Source organism: Mustela lutreola, chromosome 9 (assembly GCF_030435805.1).
Source record: "Mustela lutreola isolate mMusLut2 chromosome 9, mMusLut2.pri, whole genome shotgun sequence".
Taxonomy (NCBI): Eukaryota; Metazoa; Chordata; class Mammalia; order Carnivora; family Mustelidae; genus Mustela; species Mustela lutreola.
Genome location: NC_081298.1, coordinates 35,655,340 through 35,675,816, shown reverse-complemented (window position 1 = coordinate 35,675,816; position 20,477 = coordinate 35,655,340). Strand labels below are relative to the sequence as shown.

At 39.5% G+C, this 20,477-nt stretch overlaps 1 protein-coding gene across 3 annotated transcripts in view; it reads right to left on the bottom strand.

The window, feature by feature from the left end:
- Nucleotides 1-223: 223 nt before the first annotated feature.
- SNAP25 (synaptosome associated protein 25) overlaps nt 224-20,477 on the bottom strand; it is an 84,680-nt gene continuing 64,426 nt past the window's right edge. For 2 of the 3 annotated variants that reach the window (XM_059134023.1, XM_059134022.1), the window contains 4 exons: nt 13,621-13,738; nt 9,853-9,978; nt 6,833-6,977; nt 224-1,526 (listed from right to left, as the gene is read on the bottom strand). In XM_059134023.1, the coding sequence (XP_058990006.1) occupies nt 1,458-1,526; nt 6,833-6,977; nt 9,853-9,978; nt 13,621-13,738 (458 nt within the window). In that variant the 3' untranslated portion in view covers nt 224-1,457. Of the gene's footprint in view, nt 1,527-6,832; nt 6,978-9,852; nt 9,979-13,620; nt 13,739-13,912; nt 14,031-20,477 lie in introns of all 3 variants that reach the window. The other variant, XM_059134024.1, reaches the window with a different exon arrangement.

Below are 20,477 nucleotides of genomic sequence, written 5' to 3'. Positions count from 1 at the left end.
TTCTCCCATAGCCAACACTGAATCCACACACAGCTATTTCTGAATGAAGCCAAGTGTCACCTGCCATTGGACTTGTGTCTAAGAGACATCTTTTGTTTTTTCCACACAGTGTTCTTAGCACACAGAACTGGCTTCTCAGGAGCAATGGGAGGGAGTGGCCAGACTTCCTCTTTTCACGTGAATGCGAAATCAGACGGAGTCCATGAAGAAATTAAAGCAGACATCTGGGGTCTATAATTTTTAATAATTTTAAACTAGCTACAAAATGTCAATCACTTCACAAACCGACAGAGGAGACAGGAGGAATTTAATATTACATGCTGTAATGATATTTATCTCACAGTTTATCTATATTTCATTCATTTATATTATTTTTTTTAAAGATTTCTTTATCAGCTACTAAATATCTCAGCAATTTGGTGTGCATAGCTCTAGATTAAGCAACAGAGAATTGTACTGATAACAAACCACAGGGGGAAATGGTGATTAGTAAGAGTCAGCCTTATAAAATTTACATCTCCACACGGTTTCACAGCAAGATTGCTTTCTCTGAAACATAGCCTTCAAAAGCAGCAAACAAACCCTATATTACATTCATTTGACATAGTTCAGCCAAACGTCTACTTTGCTGGAAATGATTAAATGGTAAGTGTGTCAAATCCATCTTTTTTTAAAAAATCTTTTTTTTAAAAAAAGGATGATCATGATTAGTAAGTCTATATATTGACAGAAAGAAAGTGACACTACTTCAGTTTTGCTGATAGAACTTAATCTTGACAGTGTCTCAATACTGAGCATGCTTTGTTGTTGTTTTGTTGTTTCTGTTGTTGTTGTGTGTGTGTGTTTTCTCATCAGTATGCTACTGTCATGGAAAGATTTTGTTTAAGTAGGAATCTAAAAATCTATTTAGTTCTCATGCATAAATGCATAAATCACATCACTTTTAGTGCAATGCCTGTAATGTAATTCCACATTGTCTAATCATGAAATCATAAAGACAGATGACAGCCATGAGGAACCAAGGACAGCAAATTTTGGGAGTTTCAGAGCCTGACACCCAAAGAAAGGACAGTGGCAGTAGCTCTGTGGAATGTCACAGTTTTACAAGAAAAATACTGTGTATTGAAAGAATCAACAGCACATTGAGCATTCCTAAATTGTTGTCATTCAGCAAACACCACTGAGGAGAGAAAAGGAAAAATGAAACCCAAGACATCTTATGTAGGGAGTTAGAGCCACCAAATGACTATTATATATAACTTTTGGAAAGAAAGAGACTCAGAAAGAACAAAAGACACATAATAGTTTGGGGAAGCTGATAATGACACAAGACAACATTCACAATGGGGGTGAACTGATGTGTGTATGTGGGCAGACCTACTAGGTAATACGATGAGAAAAGCCTGAAGGTGCTATCTTGCCCAACAGCATTTGGAAGAGAATACAGGTGGACACATTTAACCACTCCCCAGCATCTTTGTTGCACGTTGGTTGGCCTCATCAATTCTGGTTTTGTTGGAATCAGCCTAGAAAAAAGGGAAGAAAACAGAACTCAGGTTACCTTTGGACATTCTGTTCTTCCTTCTGGGTCTGTTCAAATGCCCCCTTCTTGAGTGAAGGTATCTTTAAACTTCTGCCAGAATTGACACTCTCTTCTTCTGTGATCCCAGAAACATTGCTTGTGGTTCTATTTGGACATGGTCCTACATCTCAGTACTCATGACTGTTTCACCCTACCAGAGAGCACCCTTTTGAGGACAGGGTTATATCATTTATCCTTCTGTCCTGGAATGACACCCAGTGATGTCTCTGGAAGGCATTCACATCTGTGGATTGAGTTGAATTACCACCATTTATGCAGTTGGGTTTGAGTCAGTGTCACGTTGGGTCATTTACATAACATCTTGGGGCCTTGGCTTGCTTTTCTCGTGGCTGGGACAAAAAAGAATCCTGCTAACAAGCACAAATGTCTATTATATCCCATTCATTCAACCTTGACATCAAGATTGATATTAACTATGCGGTGTATATTATTATTAATTCCTTTGTCCAAATGAGGAAACCAGGCAGCATGGAGTCAGAGTCCACCTAGTAATCACAATGTTAATTATTATAGTATTGATGTCTGCTGTGAAAATGAAATTAGTCTGTACAAATAATGTGCTTGGAATATTTTTTTGCAAAGATTAAGTGCTCAATATATTTTAAGTTGCAATTACTGTTATTGAGTGAAAACTCGACTTTTTTTCAGGATGTTTAATAATTTTAAGCTCCATTTCTAAAGACTCACTCCCATGAGTTTGAGAATTGGCTTATTTGTTTACTTACTTACTTGCTTGCTTATTTAGTTTTAAGGAGGCTCCATAACGAACTGGGGGCTTGAACTCACAAATCCAAGATCAAGAGCCACATGCCCTACTGACAGAGCCAGCCAGGTGCCACTTACCATTTGCACTTTTACCATAATTTTGTGCCTTGACTGATCTCACTCTTTCAGTCACCTTTTTCTGTATATGCAGCGTGAAACCCAGAGCTGCTACCAGGATAGACTTTCAAACCCCAGAAAATGAACTATTCCCAACACCACTGAGAAAGGTATGAGTGAGCAAGCAGAGACAAAGATGAAGTTTCTGTGTATGCTGTTGTTTTTGTCTTATCAAGACTTGTAATGGTGTCTGCCCCTCTCTAGCCTGGAAAGAGGAACACGAAGCTGAGAGCCAGGACAGGGAAACTGAACTGCTTTTTTATCCACCTGCATTTGTTAATGATTACTGATTTTGCATTTACTAGGGTGCTTGGTGCTTTCCAATCTCCACCAAGCTGGATATACTTTATTTAGTTTAATTGTGAATTCCCAGCACATTTAGAATTATCTATATTCAACTATAAATTTGCCAAGTTAAAATAGAAATATTGCTATATTATTCATTATTCTGAATTATCTGGCAATGGTTTCCTACCATCTGTTTGGATAATCAAAAGTTGACTTTCAAAACAAGTTAAGATAGAGCATAATTTTCCTTGATTGTTTTGATCTATGGATTCATATTTTGGACTCTAGGTTCCTGATTTGGAAAATAAGTATTCTCTCCAATTTTATGTGGTTCTTAAATCTTCCCTCTTTAGCTATAAAGTCTATCAGAAATAATGATACTTTGGTGCAAGGGAAAATTCTAGGCTCAGACCAATGTGAAATGTTTCTGCAGATTTAATTATGCTATTTTTCCAGGCTGAATACTAAGGAAAGTTCAAATGGGAAGAAATCATTAATTTAAAAATGGATGGCACATCTAGAAATGAGAATTCTAGAAACTTTTGCATTAAGAATACACTGGTGAGCATTCACCTGGTGGCGGATGGGGATATTTTGAAGCAGAGCATGAGATTATTCTCTGGACATCGTCAAAGGATCTAAAACAGACCTATGTCCACTGAAGATCTGTGATTTCCACCTAAATTTTCTCTGAAGCATATAAAAATTCAAGCCCATATACCTTATGCAATAGGTACTACATCTTTATTATGTAACAGAAATCGCATCTTTTAGGAAAGAATCCTGAGGTAAGCTCCTTTTAGATGTCTCCCTGGTATTTGGAGAATGCCTCTGTGTTCATTCTTTTTATAAGCTTTAGGACTGTATTTATGGAATATACCCCACCCCAGTTTCCATATTTCTATTTGGAGAATCTTAAGCTCATTGGCATACCCAAGATATGCCACATGATTTGCCCTTGTGAGAAAGCAAGGATGATCCCCACAGAGCCACTGAGAGAGTTAGAAGGAGATCATTAGCCCATCCTTCTGAACACTCTGGAAATCTCAACTTCAGACCATGGCAGTTAGCTTTTAGGCCCCTGCTCAGAATTCCAGAAGTGGCTGCTTGTTACCCTACATAGTAGCCCCATTCTTATCTGAGGTTTGAATTGTTCCCTTATTATCTTTCAGATGAAGAAATCAGGTCATGAAGCTGGTAAGCAGGAGGAAATGCCACTGGAACTGAAGACCTTAGTTTTCAGACGCTAGGTTTCCTCATTGATAGAATTCAAAGGAAGGCTAAATCTTCAGCCTCACTGTATTTCAACATGTGTGTGGCATCTACCACTGACAAGTTTAAAATTGAAGTTTGTTTTTTTTTATTTATTTTTTTTTTTTATAAAATTGAAGTTTGAACATGACTACTTCCTGAACAACATAAAGCAGCTAATACAACTTTCCCCATTTTAGTTTTCTGAAATTATACCATTTCAACCTTAGAAGACTGTACATATATACACCTTAAAGCAGAAAGCAAGACTTTTAAATAGACAAAGTAATTTCTGGACAGTCCATGGGGATGTATTAAAAATTACATTGTTTTGGACTTACAAAACTTTACTATCAATCCAAGTGATGAGAGAGGACGATGATTGATGAGGTAGGTTGAAGATTATTGTCGGGGGCCATGAGAAAATATGGGAGAAACATCAGAACATTTGCTTTGTTTGGTTTTGTTTTTTAATTTTTTAGTCATTTATTTATTTTAGAGAGAGAGAGACAGACAGAGAGAGAGAGAGAGACAGAGATGATGGCCTGAGCTGAAACCAAGAGTTGGATACTCAACAGACTGAGCCACCCAGGTGCCCCAAGATTCTTTTTATTCTTAGACTGTAAGCCTAATTTACTGTTAGAGATGTAAGAGAAGTTTTATCACTGTTTCCTATTATCACAAGTGAGAACCTACATGAGAAGTTCGAAATCTATTAAAAACTGGGCAGCTCATAGGACATGTATCATTTGTGCCAATGCTGGGTTGAACCTGACTCTATCCAATGATGTTCAGATTCTGATTTTGGAGCTACGACAAAGACTAGTTATTCAAAGGCAACTAGACCCCCCTCTCTCACTTCTTAAACAATTCAGCACTTAAAGAATGACACAAACCATAATGGCTATTTCCAAACCACTTGCCTGACTTCCAATTACACATCATAGCTGCATACGTTTTTGCCCTTGTCATAAATTGGGCCCCTCTAAAAGCTCTCTTCCCCAGAGAAGAGAAGTAGAAGTGCGAAGTGGCAGAATTAAGATGCCACTTGCCTTTCCAGGAACACTTTTTTGTGCTGAAAGTCCTACTCTATCAATAAAGATTTGACCCCTCTCTCTTAGTAAAATTACTCCTTCTGGAACTCTAATTGAGTTAGAGGTACATTATCTTTCTACATCTGTGAGTAAATTGGGTTCATTGACAGAAAGTGAGTACTTCTTGTTTTTTCAGATCATTTTCCTGATGGAAGATGGTTCTCCCATTGTTTCTTAGCTCATTTTTCTGGGCCGTAATGGGTTAGGTCAGCTTGTGTTGGCTCCAGCAACTTTTTGAAACTCTCAATACTGTCCTACAATCTATTGATTTGTGCAGCTTTAAAAGCTTTAGCATATCAAAGGCTCTTAACAATGATAAGTGTGTCATGACTTGTAAAAGTAAGCAAAGCACAAGCTTTTTGCCAGCAAACACTGACATTTGTGTAACTCCGTATCGATCAGGCAAAATATTATGCGATCAGATATTTTTAATAGGGAGCACATAGAACACAATAGGGCAAAGTGTTTCCTTTATGTTTGCTCTTTCTGTTTTCAACTCAGGGGAGCATTCTTGGGTACCAAGAAACCCAATGTTTGCCCTTAGGATTCAAAGCATCCTTCTCTGCTTACTAAAGTGGAATGAATTGTTAAAAAAGAAACTCAGGGTTTTAGGCTCAAAACTTCAGTATCTCCCAGGGCATAAACTCATACAATGTAAGCTTAGCCAACTAGAATTGATTATAGATGCATAATTACCAATAAAGCTATAATGTATCTATTTCTTCCTGTTGGCATTTTGACATCTTAGATTATAAGCAATATTTAGGACTCTACTGATTGGGGGAGGTGGCAGAATACAAGATCATAGCAAGTATGTCAGATTTGTATAATGTGGAATATTGGGTTTTGGTGTCCCAGATCTTTTTATAAAGGCTATCCAGTGTTTCTTTCGGTTCCCTTCCAGTCTCAAGCCCCTAAACCCACCCCTTCCCATTCTGTCCTCTTCACTTTTCCTTGTGCCTCTTGTTGACACCAGGGGGTTTTGTCTTCGAGCCACATCTGGTGTCCTTGTGTGAACTCAACTTCATCAGACTACGCTTTCTATTTTGAGATCTGGACATGTGAACTGTTGAACTGGAAATGGAATCTGGGCCTTTTTGAACTATCATTAAAGCGCTGGCATTTATAAAATCAAAGCTTATATTCATCTTCTGGTTAAACTAAAATAAGTATTCTTTCCCTTATTTCCTGATTCTATTCCTACATCATCTCTTGACAAGTTCCTAACCGATCTTCAAGACTGGATTTGATTTTTTTTGGAGATTTTTCCATTGCTTAACTCTTGAAATCTTTCCTCCTCTAACCCTACTTAGCATTTTATGTGTGGCTCTCTTGGCAAATTATCTTTCGTGTGGTAGTAAATTCAGCTGGAGGCTCACTGCCTCCTGTAGGCTGTGAGTTTCTTAGCAGTGGGGATGATGTCTTTCTCATCTTCATCATCTCATGTCCTTTGGAGCCTTGCACAAGTCCTGAAACAGAGGTGCCTCTGAAGAAAACCTGCTAGATTAAATTCTACCTTCTTACGTACTTATATGTTGTGAATTTTTGTCTAAAAAAATAAAGGGGGTAAAAAAAAAAATAAGGGGGAAATTTTCACCTATCAGGATGCCTGAATCCCATGTCACAGTTTGAGGGACTTACTATGCTGTTTATCCCAGTGGTATTTCAGAAGAAGTAAGGAACAATGGAAGCTTACTGACTGCCACAAGCTTACCTTCTCCATGATCCTGTCGATCTGGCGATTCTGTGTATCGATCTCATTGCCCATGTCCAGGGCCATGTGACGGAGGTTTCCAATGATACCGCTCACCTGCTCCAGATTCTCATCCATTTCATTTTCTCGGGCATCATTTGTTACCCTGGTAGTCAAAATGCAATTTTTTAGCAGATAGAAAATGTGAAAAAATTAAAATACTATGGACCCAAAGCTCAGGGAAACTCTAGAGACTCATAGGTATCAATCCCATGCACCTCTGTTCAAAATGAGTACATTTTGGCTTTTATACATTAGAAAATAATTTTTATTTATTTAATCATTTATTTAGTAGGCTCCAACACAGTACTTGAAGTCATGACCCTAACATCAAGACCTGAACTGAGATCAAGTCAAACCCTTAACTGACTGAGCCAACCAGGTGCCCCTAGAATATAATTTTAATATCTATCTATCTATCCATTTATTTATTTATTTTTGGTAGGCAGTGAAGCAAAATTTACTGAGAGATAGCAAAATAATAGTACAGAGTTCCCAGGGAGGAATGGGACCTGAAGGGGTTTGCCCTTGGAAAAGAATTTTTAAATATCATTTCTGAACCCTTGCCTTTCTATTTTTAAAGAAGGTGGATTAAATAGATTGATTTATCTATTTCTCTCACTTGCACCAGCGTGTCATTTCCTCTCTGTGATCATATGTTTATCCCACTTTTCATTTTTTAAGAAAAAAATTATTTTAGTTGAGAGGATTGGGTCAGAGAATGAAGATGGGACTACTTAGAAACTGTATTTTTCTTTCTGAAATGTCAACCAAAGTCTCCAAGAGTTAAATTGAGAATCAAAGAAAAGGCTTCCTGTGTTAAGTCAGAGAATTTCTCTGCTCATTTTCTTTCCCATTTGAGACCAAAATCGCTGGGAAGAGTAAGGATAATTACAGTCTGCCCCTTAATCCTGCTTGCTCCCAAGAAACCCAAATGGAGCTATCTATTCAAGATGATTTCTACTTGCTCCAATTTCATTGCAGTGGGGGTGGGTTGGTGGCATTGCGAATAGGTGATTTTGTAGGGAAAAAAATGTGACGAAAGATTATTTTTCCAGTTTGGCAAGGAAGGGGTGGGCTCTCGAAGTGCCTTACCACCTTGCCATTTTTTTCACAGCTCAGCTTAAAAGTTAAGAAGGTAGTGACTCTTTATTGCAAATAGTAAGTATTCATTCTAGGATGTTCTGGCTAAGTATGTTTCCCACTGCAGATGGTGATAGGCTAAAAATGTTCAGAGGGGTTAAATCCCATCCCCCATGGTAACTCCCAGTGTAGACTGGCCCACAAAGGTTTTAAAGCAGCCTAAACCAGGAGAAATTAAACGGGAACTTCCTAGCTTGCTTACCTGCAAAAGAAGCTTATTTAAATGACTATCAACAGCTAAGGCATACTTCTGGTTCCATGATTCTCAATGCTGATTATATATTAGAATCACCTGAGAAGCTTAAAGAGCCCAGATGCTTGGGTCTCACTTTTTTTTTTTTTTTTTTTTTTTTTTAAGATTTTATTTTTTATTTACGAGAGGGAGAGAGAGAGAGCAAGCGAGCAAGTGAGTGGGAGGAGGAACAGAGGGAGAGGGAGAAGCAGACTCCCCACTGAGCAGGGAGCCCAATGCGGGATTGTGGGGCACGCCAGGACCCCTGGATCCCAGGATTATGACCTGAGCCAAAGGCAGACATTTAATTGACCAAGCCACCCAGGTGCCCCTCAGTACTGATGTTTTTTAAAAACAGCCTCAGGTCATTCTAATGTGCATCCAGGATTGAGAACCCTTGGTCTAGTTTCCCTGGGAGCAGATAGAAACAAGAATAGAATTGTCATCTGTGAGGCTTTATGTAGCTATCTGGACTTAATACCTAAGTGACCATGATCTGTTACTTGAATCTGGCTTATTGGCTAGTAACATCAGCTACAATGACCCAGGCATAGATAGATATACATCTCTGTACTACTCAAGCCACTAGGCACCCTAATCACTGCTGAGCCATAGTAGTGGCCTCGAAAAAAAGAGGTTTTTTACATTTTCTTTTCTTTTTAATAGGAATATTTGTCATTATTTCCTCTGTTTTCCAGTTTCCCGAAAGCTGATTTTTAGATAGGCAGATTTGTGTAATTTGAGATTTTTAAATAGGTCCTTAAGTTGGGTTTTGCTTCCAGGTCCCACAGGAAATCAGAAGTCAGGGATGCTTGTTATTCTCTATTTGTCTTTGCAGGTCCATTCTCTGACCTGTTTTGCTCTCTGCCAAGAGATGCTGACCTCTCTCAACTGCATCACTCAGATTCTCTTGATGCTCAGGCTTCTAGTAGGCTTTGGCAGATGTCCAGTGACATATTGGAGGGCAAGAGGAAAGAGGAATGGGGGCATTTATTTCCCTTTCTCATTTCCTGCTATTTTGCAACAGCTGCATTTCTCTGTAGTGGTAACTACTGTTCGGTTCTGATAACAGAAACTTCAAGAGTTTTCCTGCTATTGCTAGTCCACAAATGCTTTACCATCACTTGTTATCAACCTGGCCCACACCTCTGTAAACAATGTCTTTAATAAGTTCTGTTCAATTCCATCTGTGGAACGAGACACCTGTTTACTGCCACATCAATGCCGGTCACGGTCATGTGACTCCCTTTGTCTGATGAAACTGCCAAACCCGACAAGGCTTGATAAGTGCTTGTACGTTGGAGCCTGCCCCTTTGGAATGCTGCCACCAACATGGGAAAAGCCAGGGTTCTGCTGGAGGAACCACACGGGGGAGAGTGGAGGCGCCCTGCCCTAGAGACGAGTGCCTGAGACCATCTAGTGCCATCGTGCATCCACCTGCATGAAATGAGGGAGCCCAGGAGGGGCTCGTGGCAGAACTGCCCATCCAACATACACATTCATAAGTGACCAGTAAAATGGTTGTTGCTTTAAGAACCACCCAGCTAGGGGTGATTTGTTACTTAACCATGGACAACGGCTATAGAGCTGGCTGCATGTGGCTCACCTCCGAATGAAGCCACCACTGATGGCCATCTGCTCCCGTTCATCCACCACACGAGCAGGCTGGCTGGCCACCACGCCGTCCTGATTGTTGCCCCAGGCTTTTTTGTAAGCATCACTTGATTTAAGCCTATGCAAAAAAGAGGGTGAGTGACAAGGCAAGGGAGTGGAGCATCAAGCTCACAACAATGGTCACCTCTTCAAGCGAAGAACCGAACCAAGCAAATGGGTTTTAATTCGAGGCATCAGAGAATACCGATATATCATGATCTGGACCCAAACAGTTGGCCACCACCATGCCTCAGCTACTTAGCATTTCATTTCCAATCGAGCCAATTGCAATTGTCAAGACTGCAACCTTTGCCCAAAGGTTGTTCTTGTTTTGGTCTGTTTTTGCAGTTTAGTTGGATTTAAGACAAGGATTAAGGTAGCTGGAGGACATTCAGTTCTATTTCAGTGACATGGTTATATTTTGAGACACAAAACACACAGAAAAACATACTGGCAGACAGACACATAACAAGACTGCCAAGTAGAGTGTGTACATCACACCACAGCAACACACTGTTACCAAGAAAAACATACTCGACCAAGTTTTGACACACCATCATGCAAAGATTCCCTGTTTTAATTCTTCCCCTAACGCATGTGTGGAACTAACTCTTCCAACTCTGCATGAAGGACATAAAGGGTTGGCGGTTGGCCAAGGGTGGTGGTCTTTGAGTTGCCTCGAGAATGATTTGAATTAGATAATATATCGGTACTTCCAAACAGTTACCATACATCTAGTTGATATACAAACCTTTGTCCACAGAGACAAAAAGTAAAAGAGGCATAGTGAAATGAATGCAGGAAAATAGAAGAGAGAACAAGCCATCTAGCACCAGAAAAGGAAATCCCTCTACGTCTTCTTCATGCACCAGCTACAGGCATGAGTAGAAAGTGAAGCATTCTCATTTAAGCCAAACTACTCCAGAAGTTGGCCATTCTCGAGAAAGGCACTAGCAGGACAGTAATAGCCTTCATGTGGGTTTGAAACGCAGTTGAATAGCTGCTTTGTCAGGCTGGGGGATGGGGTGGGAGCGTTTACCAACTCCTATTTCAAGCTATCCTGGGATGTGGCAGGGGAGAGTGGTCTGGAACTGCTGTGGTCTCCACGGGCCATATTTCACTGAGCTGCCTTGGAGACAAACTTAAAATCCAGGCATACCTGTTGTGCCCAATAGAAACATGTGCAGCATATTTTGGTGGGTGTGTTGTAATTTAAGGCAATCAAAGATGTTTTTAGGTTCTTTGCATAGTAGAAACCACATGCTTTTCAGTCCAAAAACAAGAGAGCTTCCTGTGGTCCCATTTTCCTATTTTCTCTTATAAGACACCAGAATTTATGCCCCCCCCCTTTTTTTTCTTACACTGGAGGATCACAGCCATCTATTATAAACTGGCTCTTAATACTAATATTTGCAGATTGGGGACCAAGTAACCCTGGAATAAGCCAGAAAATTTTTACAAATGGAATTTCAGCAACTCCCACAATCTAGTGTATTATGCCATAGCCCTTGGAGCTGTCAGAAGTGTCTCTGCTAAAGAGCCACAGGGCCACTCTGTGGGACAGGATCCAAAAACTAATTTAATAGAGCTTAGTGTCTGGCTTTGTTTTCTTTCCGACTCCCCATTCCCTCCCTTCTCACATTACAAGAAGTTATATGGACCTCGTGAGGTTTTCTGCTATGTAAGATATCTGGTATACCATCTTTGGCAAAGTCAAGGGGGTGGGAAAGTTTGCGTTTCTGAAAGAAGGCGAATCACTGCACCCACAATGCTGCACATAGACTCACAGAACTGCCGTACATCTACCATAGTCCTTTGAAACATGCCGAGACAGGGCGAAGCCCTCACAGAGTCTGGGGCACCACCAGCCACTGCATTGTGACACATGGTTTTTAAAGCATTATTTACACACAATAGGGAACACTTCACTCAAGCTTTGAAGCTCAGTTAGGGTCTCTTGTGCCAACTACTATGTGGAATGCATAGGGGCCATGATTTCATCTGAACTTTAGAATTCATCCTGGGGCGGGGCCTGCCTCCATGCTTTCTCACACAGTAGATGAATGGGGAAATCGTGTCTGTGGGAATTCATCACAAGACAGGTGGAAATCTCACCTGGGGGGCAAGAGGCCACGGAAAAGGATATACAGTTAAGTCTTGACTAACTGGAATGCGTAGCCATGAGTCATTTTGGTGAATGGCACGACTTTCTTAATTAACAGTGGGCCATGGAAGAAAATTAGGTTTCAGGGGTGATTGTTGAACATCTGTTAGATTCTCAAGACACTTTCTTGCCTTAGAGTCTTAGGGTAGTGAACATGACCGAATTTTTCCTTGATTATGGTTTCACTTGGTGTGCCCGATGGCCTTTCCTCTGAGGATCAACCCTTATTGTTTGGTCCCCGTAGGTGTGGAAGTTACAGGATGTAGACTGCGCGATAGAAAGTGAACTGCCTAGATTGCCCTTCAAGAGAAACCATTTTAAGTTCCCGACATGATCCCCCAGCCATTTGTTCAACTGTCTCTTTTTACTAACAGTGGAAGGAAGCAAACGTATAAATACATTTGAGAGTTCCAGTCAGCTGGATTCCAGTTAATCAGGCTTTACTGTAGATCATTCTTTTAAAACAGTTTTAAATTTATTTGTACATCGAGCCCCTCCCCCTCCTAAACAGGAAGTGGGATATTTTAAATCAGCCTCAAAGTTTAAAGGCTGTGAACGGTCGTATAATCAGCTAGAAATGACATCAGTTGCTGTTCTAAAAGCTAGGATCAGGAGAGCTTTTAGGAAAAAGGCTTCTGTTCAAAGGGAAGTGGGAGGGGTGAGGGAGGCTGGGTAACGGGTTTAATTTTCCAAATGCATGTTGGACAATCCACTCATGCATTTTTTTTTTCCACTGCTAGTCAAATAAGACTATCTTCCAGAACCCTCATTTTCAGGTTCCTTCTGTTGTAAACCTTTATAACCACATGTCACATTTCTGCTACATTCCAAAGAAGCGTTGCAGAACCTTGAGAACAGTTGAATGTTTTGTGATGTTCGTGCATGCAAAATCTACACATTTCAACATTTTGGTCAGTGTACAGGTAGATCTTCCAAGAGGAAGAATTTCAGAGGGATGGGTCCAATTTGAGTAAGGCCTGAGCACCTCTTGCTGAAGTGCTCGCAGCCTCTGTGCTGGGTGCAGTTGGGGCATCTACAGTCTAATCGCTGGGCAGATTTGGCAACTGGTGGGGCAATCTCTGTCATACTCTCTGTCTTAAGGATGCTCGCTTAGGCCAAATTACCTGTCTCTTTTGCTTCTGGAAAAATCCAATCTTGAACATAGGTGTTTCTCAACTTCCAAACTTACCCCCACAATCTTTTCTAGCTCTGCAATTTTGGCTTTTGGGGTGGTAGGAAAACAAAATTTCCTGGGTGCCTCTTTCTTGAGGCTCATCTCTGTCTCAAGGTACACTTTCTGGAAAATGTTGAAACGTTTGTCAATAAAAGTTGCTGACAGTGAAGCTTTCACTGTAGTATGCCTGATTTTTAATGCATCAACAGTAACTCCCACTAATATCATCTATGCTATGAGATGAATGCATTGGATACGGTATTGATCTGTTGTTCTGCATGCCACATACTCATCCTGCCTTTGTGCTTGGCAGGAATGAGCTTGTCAAGGCTTGGAGATGGGCCTTGGGAAACCAAAGCTTCAGGCAGGCAGGCAGCACCTACTTGTTACAGGGACACACACAAAGCCCGCAGAATTTTCCTAGGTCCGTCAAATTCTTTTCTGCTTCTTTCATGTCCTTATTGATTTGGTCCATCCCTTCCTCAATGCGTTCCAGTTGTTCTGATTAAACACAAGTATTTTATCCCCACAGAATGAAGCAGATGGAAAAGGACAAAGAAAAAAAAGACAAAACTTCAGACATTCACTTTGACATTAAAAAAGAAAAAAATCAAAAGAAAGAAGAAAAGAAAGAAAACTGGACGCCACAGATTAGAGCTGGTACCCAGTACCTACTTGTTACAAGGACATATGAAAAGGCCACAGCATTTCCCTAAATCTTTTAAATTTTTCTCGGCCTCCTTCATGTCTTGGTTGATATGGTTCATGCCTTCTTCGACACGATCGAGTTGTTCTGGTTAGGACAAAGGGATGACAGTGTGGAATGAATTTTTTGGGGGTTTCCAACAGAACATGAGAAATGACTATGTGGAGCAGAATTTGAAAGAGAAAGATTTTACAATGCATGGTCCCAGAGGATGCATTGCTGGAACCTGCTGCCGCCCTACCAGGCACAGGTGGAAGGAAATGAACAAAAACAATGCTTGAAATAGTTTGTAATTCAGACATGATGGGATGGGGCACGTGGGCCTGTTGGATTCTGAGTGTCCAGGAAAGCAACACAACCTATTCACTTATTCAGACACCAGCGAAACCCAAGAGAAAGAAAAACATGGTGTTAGTGTTTTAGGAATTCAAGATGTCATGTTACTAGAGAAGGTACCTGCTTCAACTTTAAATATCTCTGTCTTTTGGTTTTAAGTATCCTCCACCAGGTAAGGGTAGTAAATAGAGTTAATCTTCTTTGGGGAAAATAACAACAATTAAGGTGATAATTAGCAATGGGTACCAGATCTTTTTTTTTTTTTTTTCCCCTAGCTGTGGGCTGTTCCCTAGCCCAGGGACAGTTCTTGGTTTTGAATCCTTAACTCATAGACACTGCTTAAAAAAAAAAAAAAAAAAAAAAAAAAAAAAAAAAAAAAAAAAAACAGAAAAAAAAAAGGCAACGTCAGCAGAGTCATGTTACAAGCACTGGGACATTTAAATTCCTCTCTTCATCCTATGATTTACTTGTTATGAAAGTTCTGGAAGGCATTTCACTTCTCTGCTCTCTGATTTCCCAGGCTCTACAGTGGAGGAGGGGGGTGTGTTAGATTCCAACCCCAGGCAGACAGCAGGGAGAACAAACACATGGGTGTCTGGAGGAGGGGTGACAGGCTGGAACACAGAACAGTTACCGAGTCATCTCTTCCAGCAAAGAGTGCATCTGAGACGTAGATCGATAGCCATAAAACCAGCTCATGCTTCTACGTTGCCATGGTTACGTTCACAAACTTGATTAATTTTTCAAAAGTTATGGCACCACATTGAGTAAATTACAAGTTCAATGAAGGGGTTTTTAGAATAGCTTTTAAGACCCTTAAAGGAAAGCAGCAATGTGATGTGTTGGCTGTCAAGTTACAGAACCTAATTACACTTCCATCCCTCTTTTCATCTACATTTCTATGCACACCTGCCTGTGCCTCTGGGAATAAAGTCTTGATTGGAATAAAACTGATAAATCTATTTCCAGTCTAAGGGCAGACATAATCACTTAGAAGAATTTCACATTAAATTGTCCAGTGGAAATTATCATTACAAACTAAGATAGGTTCCTTATTGACCCAAACTGGGGAGACTGTCCATTTGGAAAACAAGAGCCCACTGTGTTTCTCTCTAAGGGGGCTAAAGAATAGAATCCAGTTTAGAGAATCTGCTACCAGTGCTGTGCCCTTCAAATAAATGATGAAGGCAAGATTTAAGTGTCTCTCCAGCATTGGATAGCTGGGGAGAAAAACGGTGTTGTGCCAGTGAACTTCTGCTGGGTAAGCATAGGTCTAGTAATGTCTTTAAGAAAATCTTTAAAAGGACAAAATAAAATAAAATAGAAAGGATGGCAAGTCTTTACATTCCAGAAGATTTTGTGTCTTTATGAAGACTTCTTTCCAGTTCCCTTTAAAGAATGTAATAAATTAGCCTGCAGATAAAATTAACTATTGACTAGGGGGACTGATAGAGAGAGAAGGAGCTCAACATCGTGAAAAGGAAGAACCATGTTAAGTACAGACCGAAATCCCAATGGAATAATTGCTAATAGCTTCCTGGAGTGCTGGGTGGAGATGGGATTGATGGAGCATCTGGAGTCAGGGAAAACATGCTGCACTCCACTAATGACCGCTAAAATACACAGAATATGGCATGGGGGTACATATTCAGGCCTTTGTCCTTTCTGGGGAATTTTTCTGACAACATTTCAGGAGCACCACCTACTGTAGGCCCAGGGATTAGGAGGTAATAAAAATAAAATAAAAAATGTAAATTGATCCACACGTGCTGTGTTTCTGAACCAGTGAATTCAAATTAAAATATAAAAACAAACAAGCTGGCTGCAGTCGGAATTTCTGTGAGCTGGGTTCTATCACAGGTTGACAGACTATTAGGCAAAGGTCATAGCTAAGAAAGGGGTGCTGAAGCTCTTTCAGAAAACAATTTTATAGCTACCAATATTGGTTGAATTTATCACTTCAACACAATTATGAGCCAAGCCCTTAATATAAAAACTATTGTGGTGCCATTTTGTCATTGGTATTCTCACTAGTCATCTTTAGAGGATACCGTGTTAGGTTTGTGGGTGTTTGGTACATGGAGACTTCATGGCTTTTCAATGCAATTCTGTGAGGACATCGCTCAGGAAATGCTTGAAAATAACCAATATCTTCATTCCATCCTGGTGTGACCAGCAGCATCTCACCGGTTGATGCAATGTACTGCCCATAGTTGACTGCTTCTTACCTCTCTAGGGTGGTTTCTGGCTGTTTTCTGTCTATTCTTGGAGACTCAGGAGGACAATAATATTTTGAGTTAGGAGAGGCATTCCAGTATGATGATGGCACTATATGTTGAGGCAAGAGATTGTACTTTCTTTTGCCGTGTTTGGATGACTAGTTATTTATGAGAGATCCACCAATGTGAGGATAGTGAGGGATCTAAGTTTAGACATTTTTTTTCCTACTAATCTTACTTAAGGAAGACAACATGAGGCCCTTAGAATCCCCAACCTGGCTAAAAAACAAACAGTAAAAGAGTAGCAAGACGTCAAAGTTATTGACCCAGTGTACAAGACTTCATGAGTATAGTCAGTTACCAGATGCCACCTATGTGATTGCCATTATCCTTAGCATTATTGAACATTTGGAAATTCATTATGTAAATTTAAATAGTCACATGTGGCTAGTGGCTATCACACTGGACAGTGCAGCTTTCATCATTTGTAACAGATATTAGTGTGTAGACTTTAGCAAGAGGAATGTTTTCTCCAATGCTACCTTGCAGTGCCATGAACCTTTTAAGAAAGTCAGTAGGCACTCTGGAAGAGGCCTTACTTTGCCCTTCCTCTGTAGAGGTCAAAGCTTTCACTGTTTAGCTTGAAGTAGATCCCATGGGATTTTCCTAAGGGCTGCATCTTCAGCATTGAAACAAACACATAACCCAGTAAAGACCAAAAGGAACAAGAGATATGGAGATGAAAGATTAAATCATCCCACATTAGTGATAAGGTGGTTTCATGGTGATTTCACTTCGAAACAAATTTTCTGGAAGGAATAAAAGTCCCAGGACTCAGTACATTTCCAGGACCATCTGTCATGCTCAGTGCTCCTTGGTGTCTCTTGATACCTGGGTATAAAACAAGAATCCCATAAAGAATTTCTGAATGCAACCATTTAGCTGGACAACCTGGAATGGTTCTTTGGAAGGATGTCTGTTTCTTGAAACTCCTGTGCAGCTGCAGGAGAGAAGCAATCAACATTTTTGGTGCTGAGGCATAGACAAAATTAGGAGAGCATAACTGGAGAGAAATTTTAAAGCATCTAAACACAGCATATGCAGAATGAAAATGCATTTATCATGACAATGAAGACAGTTGTTGACTTAGGCTCATCCATCATTTTAAAAGGTCCTAATCACCTTATAGTATAAATGGAACATGTACCACTTAAGACCAGGCAGAAGCCACTCACTTTGTGGGGTTTTCCAGTTGTGTGTTTTTTCTCAGTATCATTGGGATCACCATGAATCTGGTAAAACCAAGGCTAGCCTACAAAATACGTTTACTGAGGGATTCAGCATTTACCGTGGTGTGGCCACAAATGAAATGTTTTAGATGAGAATATTAACTATCTTTTGGGGGAAATCTATTCTTTTGCTTCCTTTCTCAGAAAAATAATATATAGATGTTCCTGAGAATCACTTGTGCTTAAGAATATATTTTTGTATGGAGATTCTGGCAAATTTTATCTCGAGAATCTCTTCATCAAAGTGCAATGAAATTTGCAACTCAATTTAAGCATGTTATTCACTTTCTCTCTTTTTCATTCCACATTTGTATATATTATTTTCCAAGTCTTTATGTTAATGTTTTATGGTATTGGGAAGAAAGCATTACTTTGAATCTTTCTCAGAACTTTCCTGCAATTACCTTTCTCCCTTTTTTGTCCCCTTCACATGAAAATTAATAAGGTGGAATTCCTAATTATTTGAGTGTATATGTATCAGTTTAACTCTGGAAATGAGGTACTACTCTTCCACACGGGCACCTGTGTGTTAATTTTTAAAAGTTATTTGCTATGTCCACAGTTTCAAAATCTGGGACATTGTTACATGGATCAAACCAGCAACTATTACAACATAGCAAATTTATTTGGGGAGTTCTGAAGACTGCCACTGCTATTATAATTCCTTCAAAACACAACTATGTCACTAGGCTCAATTATTTGTGTCTAAATCGTTAACAATTTGTATTTTAAAAATTGTGGGTAAGTGTTGGGGTTGATGTTCAATTATTTAAAAAAACTTTTTTCTCTTGATTTTTTAATTGGTTGGCATATATTTATGGACAAAGCTCAATACAAATAAATAATACAGAAACAAAAGTCTATATATGACAGCCATGATGATGTGCCCCTCAGATCTCCCTTTAAGAGGGAATTTGTAGTTACCTCACATGTCCAGTTGCTACACCTAAGGGATCCACCAAAGTCTTTTCATGGAGACTATGCTGTCACTGGGATGTTTCTAGTCATGAGCTCAGCCATATGGCTCAGCCATAGCCATAAGCACAATGGCATCACTACATTCCTTCCTACGGTGGGACTGCTCCATTGGGTTTTCTTAGCCCCTGGACTCCCCATCAGCAAGGCTGACATTTTCTCAGAGCAGGACTGGAGTCTGAGGCACTTCCTCCCAAATCCTCTCTGCTCTGTTCCTCTTAACAAGTTGTTAGACTTGCATCAGTCAACAGCTTTCCCCATCTACTCCTACTCCTCTTCCCTTAACCCATCACAGGCATCCACAAGAGATCTCATACACTTCTGACTCAGCATTTACTCCCAGAGGACCCCAAATGATACCTTTTCCCAGTTCCTCCCTGCCTTGCCCTAACTCATCAGAAGGTGGTAAAGATTTATCTCATTTAGTGTAATGGTTGAAGAATATTTCTTTTATGGCTAGTCCATAATTCATTTGGTTGGTCTCCCCACTGACAGATATTTAGGCTGTTTCCAGTTTTACACTCTTAAACACAATAGCTGTCAATATATTTCTGCAGCATATAATTCCAGGAGTAGAATGTCTTGGTTAAAGATGGGTGTATATCATAATTTGAAAATATTAACCAATCATTCTTCAAACATACATATCAGTCTAAAGAGCCTATCTGTACATTGAAGATCTCTGTTTTCCCAAAATACTCACAGTGTTTATCAATTTTAAAAATTTGTATCGGTCTGCTAAAGACATTATTGTCAGTTGAAACATGGTTTCATATGTCTGTTTATAAACTGATGATTTATATCTTACATCAATTTGCTTATAGGTTGTTGCCCTTTTCTCTGATCACTTGCAAGGTCTCTCTGTATTTAGGAAAATGCCTTATGTCTGTTATCTGTATGGCAATTCCCATGCCCCCACCCCATTTGAGGTATCTTTATTTTTGAAGTTTGTTTGTGGTGTCCTATGTTGTGAATAAATTTTACATTTTTATCTTTGACATTAAAAATTTCTGATGACTTCTAAGAATTTTCTAAAGTTTTCAACGACATAAATAAAGAAAAAATTCTCAGCAATTTGCTTGTTATGATAAGAATTCAGAATAGAATCAGCTAGCTAACTTGTGGCTAGAATTAAATAAGCATCACCATACCACAAGATATATTGAGACAGAAAATGTTATCCTTCTAGATTCCACTTTAGAGTATAAAGATGCTTTTCATGGGTTTTCTGATTTTCGTTGCTTTTAGCAGTTCCATAATAATTACAAAACAATTTAAATATTTTAAATGGTTCAATTCCCCATTTTCCAATGATCTCCCTCAGCTTATATCCTGTTGAAGACCTAAAAGGACCTAGTTTGGTTATTTAAGGAATCCTCATGATGACTTAGAAATCAAAACTGTCAGATACTGAAATAGGATGGTCACAAGAAATGGAAGTGATATATTATTCTCTCATTCTATCTAGGAATTACTATAAGAAGACTAAGTTTATGGGGAAAATTAGGGGAAAGGAGGATCAGAGAATTCTCAAACTGTCCAAAATACTATCGTTAAAAGAAAAAAAAATGACTTTTGCCGTAAAAATTATCTTACTCCAACATATTTAATAGGGAGAGTAGTGACATTCAATCAGTCATGAAGGCTTTAACATTCCCATACATCTACCAATCTTTTCAACAGAGAAAGGGAAAAAGCAAGATGGTGGAAACTCT